The sequence below is a fragment of the Cotesia glomerata genome, linkage group LG10 (assembly GCF_020080835.1).
Source record: "Cotesia glomerata isolate CgM1 linkage group LG10, MPM_Cglom_v2.3, whole genome shotgun sequence".
NCBI classification, from domain to species: domain Eukaryota; kingdom Metazoa; phylum Arthropoda; class Insecta; order Hymenoptera; family Braconidae; genus Cotesia; species Cotesia glomerata.
In genome coordinates this window covers 413020-430349 of record NC_058167.1, presented here as the reverse complement: position 1 = coordinate 430349, position 17330 = coordinate 413020, and the positions used below count along the sequence as shown (strand labels likewise).

Below are 17330 nucleotides of genomic sequence, written 5' to 3'. Positions count from 1 at the left end.
CAAAACGCTTGGTATGAGTTTACACCTAGACCTTCGCTAGTACCTACTCCACATCATCTTTCAATGACTACCAATTATTCCTGGACTTACGTTTCAGCACAAGGTTTAGCAACAGGTGGTATTTACTCTGACGCCGATATTGAAAGACTAACTGATCACTTAATGTTCCCCATCGAACGCACCGCAATATTACACACAATAGCTAGGGGAGCAACTGGTCAACAAATAGCAGATAGTTCTATAAAAATTAATTCTTTAATCGATGAAGCCGCATTTAGAGAAACCCTAAGTAAAGCATGGGGAAAAGTTTATAACTTCTTTAATACCATTGGAACCTTTAGTGTAACTGTATTTGGATTTTACTTGACCTTTAAAGCTATTAAGTTTGTTTTAGATACCTTAATTCATGGTTACGCATTGCATGCAATATACGGATGGAGTATTTGGCTAATCGGTGCATTATGGGATTCCGTAACAAACCTTCTATTACATCTCCGTTTTAATGGTGAAGACCAACCCGAAACTGAGACCAAAATATGTAGGGATGATAGTAAAAATTCCGAACGTCGAGAACGACTCTATCCCTATATACCACATAGTATTACCAATGAGCCTATTACTCCTCCCACATGTCCTACCATTACACAACTTACATATTCAAATGAAGAAACCAAATCAATAAACAATCAATTATTACAAAAACACGATTAAATTTTTCATTTTTCTATATAATTTCTTTTACTTTCTTTTAGAATATTCCCCAAAATGGAGAAATTCTATCTGGGAATTCTTCTCATCATATCAGCTGTGATCTTGACTACTAATGGAAGTGCTGTGAATTTCCGGCCATTTGATTTTAAAACTGGTATTTACTTCGAGTATTTGGAAAACGTCCGGCTCACCAGAAACAACTGGAAATTAGTAACACTATTTAACCTAACTGATCTTGAACTTAAGAGACCAACAATTTCTAATCTACAAATAGATTTGATTGATCAACAATGCGAAGCATACATTAATCTTTCAGATTGCCGTCAGTATATCGAACTAAATCTCTATAATCATATGATTCAACAAATAGACTTGAAATTAACTGAGCTAAGTCGATTATTACAGGTAGACAATGAACAAACAATACCCATAAACTCTGATAAAGAGGTCATATTCCGTAGATATATTATGGATTTAAGTAACATTTTTCCAACGATATTAAATATACATACTCATATCTATAAGTACAGCCAAATCATTGACGCTGAACTTTTCTTTGAACAAGCACGTTTATTTAAAGTCAAAGGGAAATATGACAATCTAGTGCAAGACATCATTAAGCTCCTTAATCAGACTAATCCATCACCTCCAATATACTTTAATTATCTAAGAGAATGGAATATTTATATCAGAGAATACTTTTCTCAATACCTTGATCATGCCAATAATGTAATAGAGACAGTAACTTATGCCATGTCAGGAAAATTAAGTCCTCGAGTTCTAAGTCCTCGAGTACTTTCACAAGCCCTAAAGGAATTTCGAGCAAACTGTACAAGTTGCAATTTACTAATTGATCCTGATGATATTTATTTAGGAAAAGTTGAAGTAAAATTCGACCTTTTTCAAAATTTCTTGTTCTTTTCTATAAAAGCTCCTCTTTTAGACTCTGTTGAATTCAGCCTCTTAAAAGCTCATCCTTATCCAGTTCCACAACAATGTGGAAACAAAACAATGTCCGCGTTCATACAACCTAGCTCTGATTATCTATTAATGTCCTCCAATAACCGATATTCCCCCATAACCCGGGATGAACTAAACCATTGTTATAAGTTCAAAGATTTCCTAGTATGCAAACCAAATTTTGTCTTCTTTGAAAATACCTCAAACGCAATTTGCGAAATAGATTTATTGACCACTCATTCACGAAGCAACTTACCCTCTCAATGCATTATTAAAATAAATAAAGATTTCAGACCATATTGGAAATCATTGGAAAAAGCAACCGGTTGGTTATTTTCCGTTTCACATGTTGAATTACAGGAAATAAGTCATTATAAAATAGTAGATAAAATAGAGATTGTTGATTCAGGAATACTTACTTTAACCGATCCTTCCCACTCTTTAATAATTAATGACATTAATTTAATTGGATTCTCAAGTGACTCAGAAGTCATCACTTCCCAATCTACATATGAATTAGACTTAATACAGATTCGACCCAATATTTGTGAGCTAGAATTTCCTGAACCAACCACCTCTATCCCTAACCAGTTATCATATGATTTTACCTTAAACAAGATTTTACATAAAATTCAGAACGTTGTCATCCATAATCATCCTAATCTCAATACATCATATCTTATTTTTGGCATGCTCCTAATTATTTCTATTATTATCACTAACATATTATATTTTAATTCCAGGAAACCAGTTGGAAATAGTCCTATTGAATCATACAGTCAGACTGAACCTACTTTCATTGAACCTGAAACGCATATATATGACATTCCTTCCAGTAGTGTAAGATCATTAACAACCTCACCAACCAATCCCGAGGATGAATCTAAATCTATCTACGTAGAAATGCGTGATATTCGACGAACCCTAACTTTACAACCCATACCTGAAGAAATTTAAATTCTAGCATCTTTCTTATTATTCTCCTAATCCTAAAATGTACCCTTTCAAACAAACTAGAGGTATAACTAAAGATTTTGTTGATCTCATTGTTCGAATAGTCGGTAACGATTTGAACCTACCCGAAATAGATTTACCTGAATCATCCTTCAACACTCATGGTAACAGGGGTTACCTTGCAGCATATATTATTTCTGTAAATGAAGAAGTAAAAACAATAGTAAAAGACAAGATTGAGCAATATATGCCAGAATATAAAAGTGAACTACGTTGGAAAAAGCAATATTACCAGGATCCCCTTTTTCCTAATAGATTATTACCCAGATTATTTAATGAAGATACTCCTGTTCATATTAGAACACCCTATGATAATTATGTATTACACATACTTAAAGAATTTGTAGGGAGTGTTTACAGATGAAATCTTCCTTCAGCTGAGTTAGTAGCTTGGGATTTCTTTGTTGAACTTCCTAACTCTTTGGAATTATTTTATCAGCCATTTCTCTCGGGTCGAACAAAGCATAGTCCTCGTAATTATAGAGAAGAAATCTTATATTGGTTTTCTAGACGAATGCATTATATTCAAAATCCTCATGATGAACTAGTTCCTTCACCCCCTAGACTACCTTATTACAAATTACTTAATTTGGAAGTACTCTTTTTAAATAACCGCCGATTGAAGAAACCAAGAAATAGACGCCCGGTAAAGCATTTCCAAAATTGGCCATTCTGTGGACAAAAGAGAAATCCTAAAGCCTTCCACCAAGATTGTACAATAACACTACCCATTTATTTGCCCCAAGAAATTGAGGATAGTTGCAAAAGATACGGATTATCTTGTTGTAAACAGCTTCTACCAGCGGTAGAATTAGGTTATGCTTCCTACTGTACTAAATGCATTGATTTGAATATTTATTCTTATGATTTTGGCATCCACTATCCTCGAATAGATGAAGAAGTACATATTAAATGTGATGATTGTAAAGAATTGCTTTTTGAACTTTCTGACCTTGGCTCGTGTTTATCATGCATGATCCTTCATAAGTATTATGAAGATGAAGATCTAATGACTGGTTATCGTACCTTGAATAAAGTAAAAACAGCTTTGAATATAATATCTTTATTTGTTCATCGTAAACTGAATACTAATGATAATGATAACGACAAGAATAATGATTATTATTTTGATTATGATTATTCTTCTTATGATGAGCTTTATCTTTAATCATCATTATTCTTTTCCTTCCTATAACCTAATATTTAAACACTCATCATTTCTTTTTTTTTTGGTAGTTACCAGGAGAGAGGAAAGGATTTGAACAATCTACATATTTATTATATTTATATGCATGCTTAGTCGTGTTTTGTATGTTTCCTTTGTACACGTATATCTATGTTAGAAATTAAACAACATGCCAAGAAGCTGCTAAGGACCTTCACTGAGAAATTCATGGGGACCACTTGGGTTGTAGCTTGCTACCCCTACGCCCCTGATTTCAAATAAATCATTAATTGTGTGATTCTCCAATAGGGAGATTTATTTAATAAGAATATTTATCCAGCTATTAGCATGTGTAATCTAGTTATATGTTCGTACCATAATCTAGAAGAATTATAATCAACCAAAAATATATAATGAAATACGTATTATAATACTATCTCTCAATATAATTTTTCTAGATTAAGAATGCCTGTGTGGAACAACCAGTAGTATAGTATACCTAAATATAAAATAAAAATTATCAACTGACTTCAAACAATTGAGACTGACTTACTAAGACTGTTAAAAAAAAAAAGAAAAAAAAAAAAAAAAAAAAATTTAATTTTCAAATGACATATGTACCTCTAACATAACGAACGTACCTAATTAATAAAAGACTGAATTCTTGAGAAAAGTCAAGAATCAATATGAATAACAATAAAAAAAAAAAAAGAGAGAGAAAAGAATTAATAATAATGTATATTTGGTCACCTTAAAAATCATATTACTTATTCTCTGTTAATTATTCAATTATATTTTATACATATATACTATTTATTGATTCTTAACGTAATAAATTTGAAAATTCCAATGCTATGAAATAAGGAATCTTCAAATCTGGTCATGACCTATGCAAAGAAAGGGATTACTCGTTATGAATATATAAATTTTATAAAGAATTTTCTCGATGTTTTTACAATTGATCTATTTATATATTATATTGTATATCTTAAGCAATTATTATCCAAAGAAATTATATTGAACCATATTATCGAAGCAATGTACAATTTATACCAAATAAGTATCAGTACAAATAATCCATAATAGTAAAATAAGTAACAATGTTTCATAGTGAGTAAGAATTCCCTAATCAAAAATCGATTCTTTTCTTAATAAGCTTCAAGTTTATAAATTAACAATATTACACACTACACTAAGCTACTTACATCACGTGTATGGCATTATAATTAAAGACCTCATCAGTAATTGGGACGACTTCAAGCACGGGCTAAACAACTTCAAATTTCTCCTTGCTGTCTCTACTTACGTCCTCCTTTTGGCAAACTGGAATTGCATGAAGCTGAGCCTATGTCACCTTCTTCAACAATTAATCAAAGTGCCCACTGATTATTTGTTAGTTCACTATCAATAAAATTGGTACCAAGAGCAATTGCCACTACAGACAATTCCAAAGCTCTGTAGAAGGCGACGCTGAAATGCCTTTTACCACAATCATGCTCAACAAGCACCGTGAACACCAATCATGGCCAAAAAGAATCTCTAATTTCTTAAAGGTTCGAAGAAATTGCCAACTATCTCTAACTACCTGGATTGATCAGCTACATCAAACCAAGGGGTGGACTTGCAGAGAATGCAGTTACTCAATGTTAATGGCAGGACACCTATACAACGTCTAGTCAATCGTCAAATATCCCTCCGAATTATAACTAATTATAAAAGCCATACATTACGCATTAAAATTGTAACACAAAACATTTACACTTTCTGGTAGTGGCACAAACGATCACCATTCACCTGTTTTAAGCTTAAATAAGTTAACCTTAAATAAGAGTCTTCGAGGACGAAGACGACTCTAGGCAGGGAGGTGTGACGAACGAAGTTTATGCCACTACACTCTTCTTTTATGTGAGATAAATGACGGGGGCTGCTTTCCTTTTATTTATTGTATTACGATTTAACCGCAAAATATAATTCAATCTCCACTTTGATAATCGGAACGATAACAGTTAATAGTAGTGTCAATAAGAGCAGGCTCCATCGTTTATCAAGTGAAACCAACAGATTCTTTAGTCACGTAATATAAGTGGTCATATATCACTTCTGACTTCTGTATCTTAACACGTAGTAACCTGTAACAATCGATACCCTTATGGAACCACAATGTCGCGGGAATCGTATAAAAACCCCTTGAAGATGTTCACCAGTGCTCAGACTGTCGAAGGCTCTCGCACTCGTCAGTTCTAAATTTCAAGTTAACCAAATTCTACCAAGAATCTAACATAGAAATTTAGACGAGTACAACTACTTGCTGGCCAACCTAATCTTTTCTTTGAAAGTTGCTTACTCTCGTTAAAGAGGCTTAGGTGCTCTGAGAGCTGGTGCTTTTACAATTAAAATTATAATTTAGGGTTTCAATACCCAAACCAATATATTTATAAAGACTCAAATTAAGGAGCTCCTATGAAACGTTGTGCAAAGTTTAGTTTGTTAAGTGTATTAATAATTATAATCATATTTGTGCATTATCCAGAGTTATTGAAGATTATATTCAACAGCATTCATCAATTGTCCTTAAATTTGTATCATCTATTTAAATAATTTGTAAGTACAAATTGAATATATTTGAAGTGTGAAACCAATCATTTTCTTTCTTCTCATTCATAAGACCTGATTTCCAACTTACAGTAAGAAACGAGGTATTCACGAGTACCTATAATTCACCAAACCCACCTGCCTCCTGTTTTTCCTTCAGTTCATTAACTACCCTTGACCTTAGCCACGGGGTCGCAACTAGGGTTCCCCTATGATATAAGCCGCTCGATATCATCGGGATAGATAAAGAACAATTATTCAACCGGAAAAGACGCGATCAATTAATTATTTCATAGCTTAGGAATTTGAGATAAAAACAGACTTGAAAGTGTAGAATCATCCGGTAATCAGAAATATGAACTCTTTATCTAAGTAAACCTTTAATAATTATCATTTTAACAAAAACTCCGCTGTCTCGACCTATTCGATCGTGACACTTCATTAAATAATTTGGGTAATAATCTGTTAGGAAAAAGGGGATCCTGGTAATATTGCTTTTTCCAACGTAGTTCCCTTTTATATTCTGGCATATATTGCTCAATCTTGTCTTTTACTATTGTTTTTACTTCTTCATTTACAGAAATAATATATGCTGCAAGGTAACCCCTGTTACCATGAGTGTTGAAGGATGATTCAGGTAAATCTATTTCGGGTAGGTTCAAATCGTTACCGACTATTCGAACAATGAGATCAACAAAATCTTTAGTTATTCCTCTAGTTTGTTTGAAAAGGTACATTTTAGGATTAGGAGAATAATAAGAAAGATGCTAGAATTTAAATTTCTTCAGGTATGGGTTGTTAAGTTAGGGTTCGTCGAATATCACGCATTTCTACGTAGATAGATTTAGATTCATCCTAGGGATTGGTTGGTGAGGTTGTTAATGATCTTACACTACTGGAAGGAATGTCATATATATGCGTTTCAGGTTCAATGAAAGTAGGTTCAGTCTGACTGTATGATTCAATAGGACTATTTCCAACTGGTTTCCTGGAATTAAAATATAATATGTTAGTGATAATAATAGAAATAATTAGGAGCATGCCAAAAATAAGATATGATGTATTGAGATTAGGATGATTATGGATGACAACGTTCTGAATTTTATGTAAAATCTTGTTTAAGGTAAAATCATATGATAACTGGTTAGGGATAGAGGTGGTTGGTTCAGGAAATTCTAGCTCACAAATATTGGGTCGAATCTGTATTAAGTCTAATTCATATGTAGATTGGGAAGTGATGACTTCTGAGTCACTTGAGAATCCAATTAAATTAATGTCATTAATTATTAAAGAGTGGGAAGGATCGGTTAAAGTAAGTATTCCTGAATCAACAATCTCTATTTTATCTACTATTTTGTAATGACTTATTTCCCGTAATTCAACATGCGAAACGGAAAATAACCAACCGGTTGCTTTTTCCAATGATTTCCAATATGGTCTGAAATCTTTATTTATTTTAATAATGCATTGAGAGGGTAAGTTGCTTCGTGAATGAGTGGTCAATAAATCTATTTCGCAAATTGCGTTTGAGGTATTTTCAAAGAAGACAAAATTTGGTTTGCATACTAGGAAATCTTTGAACTTATAACAATGGTTTAGTTCATCCCGGGTTATGGGGGAATATCGGTTATTGGAGGACATTAATAGATAATCAGAGCTAGGTTGTATGAACGCGGACATTGTTTTGTTTCCACATTGTTGTGGAACTGGATAAGGATGAGCTTTTAAGAGGCTGAATTCAACAGAGTCTAAAAGAGGAGCTTTCATAGAAAAGAACAAGAAATTTTGAAAAAGGTCGAATTTTACTTCAACTTCTCCTAAATAAATATCATCAGGATCAATTAGTAAATTGCAACTTGTACAGTTTGCTCGAAATTCCTTTAGGGCTTGTGAAAGTACTCGAGGACTTAGAACTCGAGGACTTAATTTTCCCTGACATGGCATAAGTTACTGTCTCTATTACATTATTGGCATGATCAAGGTATTGAGAAAAGTATTCTCTGATATAAATATTCCATTCTCTTAGATAATTAAAGTATATTGGAGGTGATGGATTAGTCTGATTAAGGAGCTTAATGATGTCTTGCACTAGATTGTCATATTTCCCTTTGACTTTAAATAAACGTGCTTGTTCAAAGAAAAGTTCAGCGTCAATGATTTGGCTGTACTTATAGATATGAGTATGTATATTTAATATCGTTGGAAAAATGTTACTTAAATCCATAATATATCTACGGAATATGACCTCTTTATCAGAGTTTATGGGTATTGTTTGTTCATTGTCTACCTGTAATAATCGACTTAGCTCAGTTAATTTCAAGTCTATTTGTTGAATCATATGATTATAGAGATTTAGTTCGATATACTGACGGCAATCTGAAAGATTAATGTATGCTTCGCATTGTTGATCAATCAAATCTATTTGTAGATTAGAAATTGTTGGTCTCTTAAGTTCAAGATCAGTTAGGTTAAATAGTGTTACTAATTTCCAGTTGTTTCTGGTGAGCCGGACGTTTTCCAAATACTCGAAGTAAATACCAGTTTTAAAATCAAATGGCCGGAAATTCACAGCACTTCCATTAGTAGTCAAGATCACAGCTGATATGATGAGAAGAATTCCCAGATAGAATTTCTCCATTTTGGGGAATATTCTAAAAGAAAGTAAAAGAAATTATATAGAAAAATGAAAAATTTAATCGTGTTTTTGTAATAATTGATTGTTTATTGATTTGGTTTCTTCATTTGAATATGTAAGTTGTGTAATGGTAGGACATGTGGGAGGAGTAATAGGCTCATTGGTAATACTATGTGGTATATAGGATAGAGTCGTTCTCGACGTTCGGAATTTTACTATCATCCCTACATATTTTGGTCTCAGTTTCGGGTTGGTCTTCACCATTAAAACGGAGATGTAATAGAAGGTTTGTTACGGAATCCCATAATGCACCGATTAGCCAAATACTCCATCCGTATATTGCATGCAATGCGTAACCATGAATTAAGGTATCTAAAACAAACTTAATAGCTTTAAAGGTCAAGTAAAATCCAAATACGGTTACACTAAAGGTTCCAATGGTATTAAAGAAGTTATAAACTTTTCCCCATGCTTTTACTTAGGGTTTCTCTAAATGCGGCTTCATCGATTAAAGAATTAATTTTTATAGAACTATCTGCTATTTGTTGACCAGTTGCTCCCCTAGCTATTGTGTGTAATATTGCGGTGCGTTCGATGGGGAACATTAAGTGATCAGTTAGTCTTTCAATATCGGCGTCAGAGTAAATACCACCTGTTGCTAAACCTTGTGCTGAAACGTAAGTCCAGGAATAATTGGTAGTCATTGAAAGATGATGTGGAGTAGGTACTAGCGAAGGTCTAGGTGTAAACTCATACCAAGCGTTTTGTAAACGGTAGACGGGTGCTAAAAAGAGGGTTACAGTCTATTTGAGTACCGGTTTTACTAATATATGTGTTTTGGTAACATGAAATATGGAACTTCGCTCTCTCCACGTACTACTGGTAATTCCTGATAACAATGTTCAGTTTCTCTACATTTTACTTCTACAGGTGTACATTTTGCGAACCTTATCACTTCTCCCAATACATGAGCAATATATCCTGGTTCTTTGAGGAATTGTAACGCGAATTCGTCGGGTGCTAATGTGGCGATTATGATAGCGTTTTGTAAAACTCTTCTTTCTATTTCACAAGATTGTTTTATTATGTCATTATATAATGCAACTAATTGTTTATGGAAATGTTGTTCAAGGTAAACGAATTTAGTATTAACATAAGTGAAAAGATCCATAGATTTTGCGTCTATTTTATTTGATGTTCTAAAGAAACTACCCTTTTCAATATCAAGAATAAAAAGTCTAGGATGTTCGGTACGAATTAAAGTAGATATACAATTCACGAATGTGTCCGTTGCTTTCAATGCAAAAGTAATGCCATCACTGATAACCGAGTAAACCTCATTCTTACTAGCAGGAGAATAGATTTTATTAGCTTCGCCTTCGTATAGGATAGAGAATTTACGAGAATTACAGTGATCACGGGGTAGTGTTTCCCAATAAGTATTTCCACCTTCCGAATCAATACATTCACCACGTCGATGGAGACAACGAACTCCTGATCTTAATATGATTTCGTCTTGGTCTAAATTAACAGATGCTAAATAATCTTGTATTTCAAAGGTAGCAAAACCCGTTACAACTACGTCATCCCAACTTCCGTAATCGTCGGTATAAGATCCGGTTTTACAATTACCGCTAGTAGTGTATGATCCTACCAATTTAATTGGGGTTCTAGTGGTACCGTTTCTAACAATTTGAGAGTGTGTGGTATCGTGAAGAGTGTAAATACCAAGTTCATGAATTACTTTGCATTGTTCACGCGATATTTCTTTAATAAATTCGACGTCACCATTTGGAACTCCGAATAAATGATTAAGTATACCGCAATAACTAATTTTCCTATAAATTAAAAGCTTGCACTGAATAACTTGTACATGAGTAACCTTTATTGATTGTAACAGTTGCACTTTTGTTTTAGTGATTGTTGGTTCCACTATAGGTAGCTTACAATCTTTGATGTCTACTAATGATAATGAGGTTATATTTATTAATGGAGTGCTGCAGTCGTAGGCTATAAATCCCATAACTGTTGGTATTACCCATAGAATCCAAGAGCAAGAATTAATCAAATTCATGACTTCCAATCCTAGTGAACATAGAACATACATATTAGTCTGAGGTATCACTATAAGATTTTCGTGTGTTACAAATTTTTAATTTATCAATATGTTTGAGTGAGCGTTTATTGTTTTTGTCTTTGATTATGGCAGTATTGTTGTCTAGTAGTTCTGTTATAGTATATGGACCTTTATAATGAGAATCGAATTTACCTTTACGGGGTTCTTTATTGCATAAACCTGATCTCCAACTTTAAAGATACCAGGTTTTATGTGTTCGTCATAATATCGTTTTGAGCGGTGTTTAGATTTATTTAATTGATGGGTTGCTAGATTTCGCATATCATCCATACGATTTATTAAGTCATGCAGATATGATCCATAGGTTTGGGTTTTATCAGGAGGGGGAAATGCACTAGGTATACGAGCTCTTTTCCCATAAATTAATTCAAAAGGAGTAAAACTAGTTGATTCATGCATGGACGTGTTATATGAAAACATTGCGAAGGGTACAAGTTTATCCCAATCTTCGTATTTATTTACATAATGTTTGATAAATTCGGTAAGTACTATGTGGCTACGTTCTAAGGCTCCATTTGTTTGAGGATGATAACCAGAAGTAGTAACTTGTTTGATCCTAAATAATTTAGCTAAATGATGAAATATTTTTCCGACAAACGATCTACCCTGGTCACTCAGTATTACTCGAGGAGATCCGAATTGTATTATTACATTACGAGCTAAAGCATCGGCGATAGTTTCGGCCTTAATATTAGGAATAGGTACAGCTATACAATATTTGGTTAAATTATCTTGGACGGTTAAAATATGTTGATTTCCGGACGGAGTTAAGGGTAACGGTCCTACCGTATCGATTGAAATTTTATCAAAGGGTTCTGCGGGAGTATCAGTAATGATCATTGGTTCCTTATTTTAATACGGACCAATTTTTGTTCTTGGCAACTTTACAGGTTCGAATATATTCAGTAATATCATCACGCATATTAGGCCAATAAAATCGTTCGCGAATTCGGCGATATGTTTTAGTAATGCCCTTATGTCCACCGGTTAGACTTTCATGATATTCTGCAATTATGTCTGTTCGGATATCATCTTCGGGTATGGTAACATTACCATGGCAAATTGTTACTGAACAATCACAATTTCCTAAATATTCTTTAAGCAAACTGGTAATCAATGATTGATTTATTTCTTCAAGCATATCACCTGTTTTTGAAATTCGTAATGTCTTGATATTATACTGTTTGATAACGTCTTTAAAAGAATTTAGTAGAGTTTTAAAGTTTTGAAGAGAGAATTCATCAAAAATGATTTTTCTTAATTACTGCGCTGAATATTTTATATTTACCATTATTGGTTATTAATATTTGATTTAGTTTAGGCTTTTTCAATTTTAAATCTTGGGGATCTATTTTATCAGTATCTATTAATAATCTAGAGACTATAGTAGTGAGCTCACAATCTGCAGGAATAAAGTGTAAATAATTATCTCTAAAATACGTTAGATTTTCATTAGAAGTATGAATTGATAGGTTTAGGTCATCTGAGACATCAGATATCCCAGGATAGTATAATTCATTAGGAATAGTGTCGGCTATTGATTTTTCAGTATCGAAGGTTGGAGGTTCCACCAGCTCCTCTTTTTCGATATCTTGAAATGAAGAAAGGAGTTCGGGTATAACTGGCAAACCAGCCCAACGTTTACTAGCTCTACCTTTTGTATAGGTTCCGTTAAGATCATCCGATTCTGTGTCGGTAGAACTACGAACACGAAAGGGTGTTGAACTACCTACTGGATCGCGAAAGGTAACCAGAGATTTACGTGGAGTGCGGAGTGAATCTATACCACGGGGATCCCAATAATAACTATCAGAAGTAGATGAATGACCTGAAGTCAATTCAATGACATTAGGTAGAAGAGGCATCCTTGGTGGCATTTCAGGGGAAGTATCACTAGTATCAGAATCATCGACATAAGTTATTTTAGTATAATCTTTGATAGATGACGGCTTGTCTGTTTCCTGATCCTTCAATGGAGGAATTTGATTAGGTACAAGGCTAGGGAACCCGCTATTCCTGCCCTGTGCAACCGGAGGAATAGGTTGGGATTCTTTTGTTTGAATAGGAGATCTTTGCACTGGTCCGATTTTCTTTAGAGCTGATTTAAGTTTAATTGGAGGTGGTGGTTTCATCATTGCGTGTCGTTGTCTAACCCTGTCACCTATACTACTAACATTAGATAGGGCAGCTTCCTTTGCAGCTTTCATTCGCTCTGCATGTTGAGCGATAGAAGTGGATAATCGAGCAGAGATTTTTGCCTGCGACTGAGGTACAACTGGTAATACCACCGGATTGCGAGATAATGCATCAGCATTTATATTAAATCTACCGGGTTTGTAAATGAAGGTATATTCATATTCTCTTAATCTAATTCTCCAACGAATCAATCGCTGAACTGGCGGTTTGACTGAATCAATCCATTTTAAAGGTTCATGGTCACAGATTAATGTGAAATGCTGTCCATATAAATATGGTCGAAAATGTAATATTCCATAAACTACAGCGAGACATTCTTTTTCCATTGTGGTATAATTCATTTCAGGAGGGCTCAATAAGCGGGATAAATAAGCAATTGGTTTATCCTCACCTATTTTACCTTGACTCAATACTGCTCCAATAGCTATGTCAGAGGCGTCAGTAGTGAGAATAAATGGTTTTGTAAAATCGGGATATTGCAATACCGGTGTAGTGCATAAAGCTTTGCGCAAGTCATCAAAACTTGCTTGATGCTCATCTGCCCAATTAAAAGGAGTGTCCTTTTTAAGTAAATTACTAAGGGGTTTAGCACGAGCAGAGAAATTTTCTATAAATCTGCGATAATAACCAGCCAAGCCTAAAAACTGACGAACATTGGTTGCGTTTTTAGGAATTGGAAATTTTTCAATAGCTTCAGTTTTCTTAGGATCTGGACGTACACCACCGTTACCAATGATGTGTCCTAAATAAGCGACTTCCAAATTCAGAAATTCACACTTATCGGTTTGTAATACCAAATTTGCATTTTTCAACCGATTGAAAAGTCGTCGAACACGAACATTGTGTTCTTCCAAAGAACATGCAAAGACAACGCAAAGAACATGCTAAGTCAAAAATAGAAAAGTATTTTGCACCACCTAGTCTATCGAGTATTTCAATTATATTAGGTAGAGGATATGCATCACCTTTTGTCTTTTCATTTAATCGTCGATAATCAATGACCAAACGCCATCTTTTGTTTCCTTTTGAATCTGGTTTCTTAGGTACAATCCACAATGGTGAATTATACGGAGAAACGGATTCAGTAATAGTACCGTTCTCTAATAATTTTTCAACCTGCTTGGCTATCTCTTCTTTGTGTACAGGGGGAAATCGATATTGTTTGACAGATACAGGGATTTCATCCACAGTTGGAATAGAATGAGTTATTTCAGTGGTAGCCGATAGAGGATCACCGGGTAAATGAAAGAGATATGGAAATTCTCTAATTATAGCGTAAACATGTTCTTTCTCAATTGAATTTAAATGATCAAGTCGAAGACTATCACAGATTCTTGCGAATCTGTCTTGATCATTTACTTGTTCACCAGGTTCATCTGAATCATCGAAGAAGTCTTCAGATTCTTCACCATGATCAAAAGGAATTAATTCCTGAGGAGGAATGTCTAAGTCAACATCTTCTTCATAGGCATTAATAGCAATTACATAACAGGTATTGTTACGATTGGTTACTATACAATTTCCGATGAAAATATTTTCATGTGTTTCAATACGAGGTAAAAATCCAGTTTTTAAACTAGAGGGTATAAGATTAATTGGTATCACAGTGCGAGTTCGAGCTTTTAATGATGTAAATACTGAAGGTTCAGGTTCAATTTCGGATGATTTGATTGAATTTTCAAATGGAATAGGCATAATTGGTTCTGAACTAGTAACTATGGTTTTATGATGAAAAGATATTTCTACCTTTTCTTTCTCTAAGAAATCAATGCCGATTATACCTTCTGTCTGAGTAGGTAAGGGGTCATTGAGAACATGAAATTTCTCGGGCCTATCAAAGAATGTTATCTCAGTGGTTCCTAGCGTGTTAATTTTATTGAGGGTGATTCCTTTAAGATAAACAGAATCACTAGTATTGATTATTGTACGAGGGGCTAAAGCATCTTTATGAATAATATTTATGTCGGCTCCGGTGTCGACTAAAAAGCGAGCACTACCATATAATATTTCAGGAGCATTTAAAGTAACGACCGGCCCTCTTCCACCTTGGTTCCTTGTCCACATTACATTTGTTCGATTGTTAAAAATCTGACCATTGATGGACGCTTTTCCGTTTGATTCGTCAAGGCGTCCTTCTGGCGAATCGGATCGGAGTTTAAATGATCCTTATTAGGTACCGGCGATTGAGAATTACCGTTGTTTCTATTACTATTATTGTAATTGTTATCGTAGCCGTTATTAGGTCTATTGTAATTATTAGTAGGATTATAGTTAGGGTTATAGGTTGAGTAACTATTATAATTAGGAGGGTTATTATAATTAGGCGGATTGTTGTTTTGACCGTTGAAGAATGGTTGATACGGAAAATTATAATTTACAGGGGGTGAATACATTTCCCGTGGAGGATACTGATAAGGTATTGAAGGTAGATAAGGCATATGTGGGAAATATCCAGGCATTGTAAAATAGAGAACTGGTTGACGAGGGGATATACTCCTGGACCGTAAGGGTGAGCCAATGCGTCGTTCATAATTGGGGGAGGAGCTACGTATTGGTGACTTGTTACGAGGGGATGATGGTCTATACCCATCATCTCGGAAAAATCGAAATGGGATTGCATCTCGCCGATCTTCGTCTTCAAAATTAACCATACGTGTCTTACGGGATAAATCTGTATTATTGGGTTGAATTGCTGCATAGGCTAAGTAATTTGAATTTCGGTGAGAACTCCCTTTTAAATCTTCTTCAAGACGTAAAGCAATTTTATATGCATCATCAAGGGTTGCAGGATTTTGAACGCTAACACCATAAATTAAATCGTCTGGTAACCCGCGTTTAAAAGATTCCAAGGCTAGTCCGTTTAACATTTTCTTCATACCCGATAATTCGTTTTCATTATTAAAACTTTCACGTAATGATGCCATTGCACTTGTGCATATTCGTTTAATACGCGTATAATAGCTAAGTAATGATTCATTTTGTTTTAATCTAACTGCCTGAATATCTGCGCAATATTGAGGATACGATTTCTTTTTAGAAAAATATTCTTTTAATGCGTCTTTTAAATTTTCTATTGTTACTATTTCTTTATCTTCTAATGCATCTCGTGCGGTATCTTTTAATTTTGTACGAACTTTAGTAATAAAAGCAGGTTTCTGTTCCTCAGTAACTAATTGTAATGCTTGTTCTACATCCTGCAAAAATGAACGTAATGGCATGTTTTGCCCATCAAAATTGGGGACCATTGCTAATGCTTGTGTCATGGTAAGATTTTCTCCTAATGAGGTCATGGTTCGATCAGTAATCTCGAAATGACGAGACATTCCCTGAATTGCTTGCTCCATGTTTAGATTTTTAATATTCGATTTTTTTTTTTATGAAGTTATTAATTAATTCCGTTAAATATTTGAAAGAAGAATTTCATTTTTTTTTTTTTTAAAAAAAAAACTTATTGTTTATCTGATTTTAACATGCGTTCTATTACAAGATAGAGTTCCTTAATATTGATTCGTAATAAAATAACGGATGCGAGCAAATCACGGAATTGTTTCTGATTATCCCTAATAGGTTGATTCAATTGCAAGGTTAAATTTCTGGTTTTGTCTGAATTAATGTCACTACTAGTACTTGAAACCTGATTATTAGAGTTTTCAGTTTCTGGAATATTCTTAACTCTTTTTGTTTGAGATCTTAAATAATATTGCTTTCCCGATTGTTTACGTTTCATTATGTGTAAAATGTGTTTTTATAAAATATTTTTGACTTAAAAATATTCAATTAATAATGTTTAATAAATATCTCTTTTATTTATTCTCGTTGAAACAACCAAAATAATTTAAATCGAATAATTCTATATAATCAAAATATTCAAATTTTATCAGTGGCTCTAATTCGTCTTCATGAAGTTCTAATAAGGAATC

The 17330-nt window shown here is 33.9% G+C and overlaps 1 protein-coding gene across 1 annotated transcript; it reads right to left on the bottom strand.

Annotated features, from left to right (window-relative positions):
• Positions 1 to 15473: 15473 nt before the first annotated feature.
• LOC123272875 (probable ubiquitin thioesterase DG1039) lies at positions 15474 to 16754 on the bottom strand. The gene is made up of 2 exons (XM_044739888.1): positions 16491 to 16754; positions 15474 to 16439 (listed from the first exon to the last, which is right to left on the bottom strand). The coding sequence occupies exons 1-2, from the start codon at positions 16752 to 16754 to the stop codon at positions 15474 to 15476; spliced, it is 1230 nt and encodes a 409-aa protein (XP_044595823.1).
• Positions 16755 to 17330: the final 576 nt, after the last annotated feature.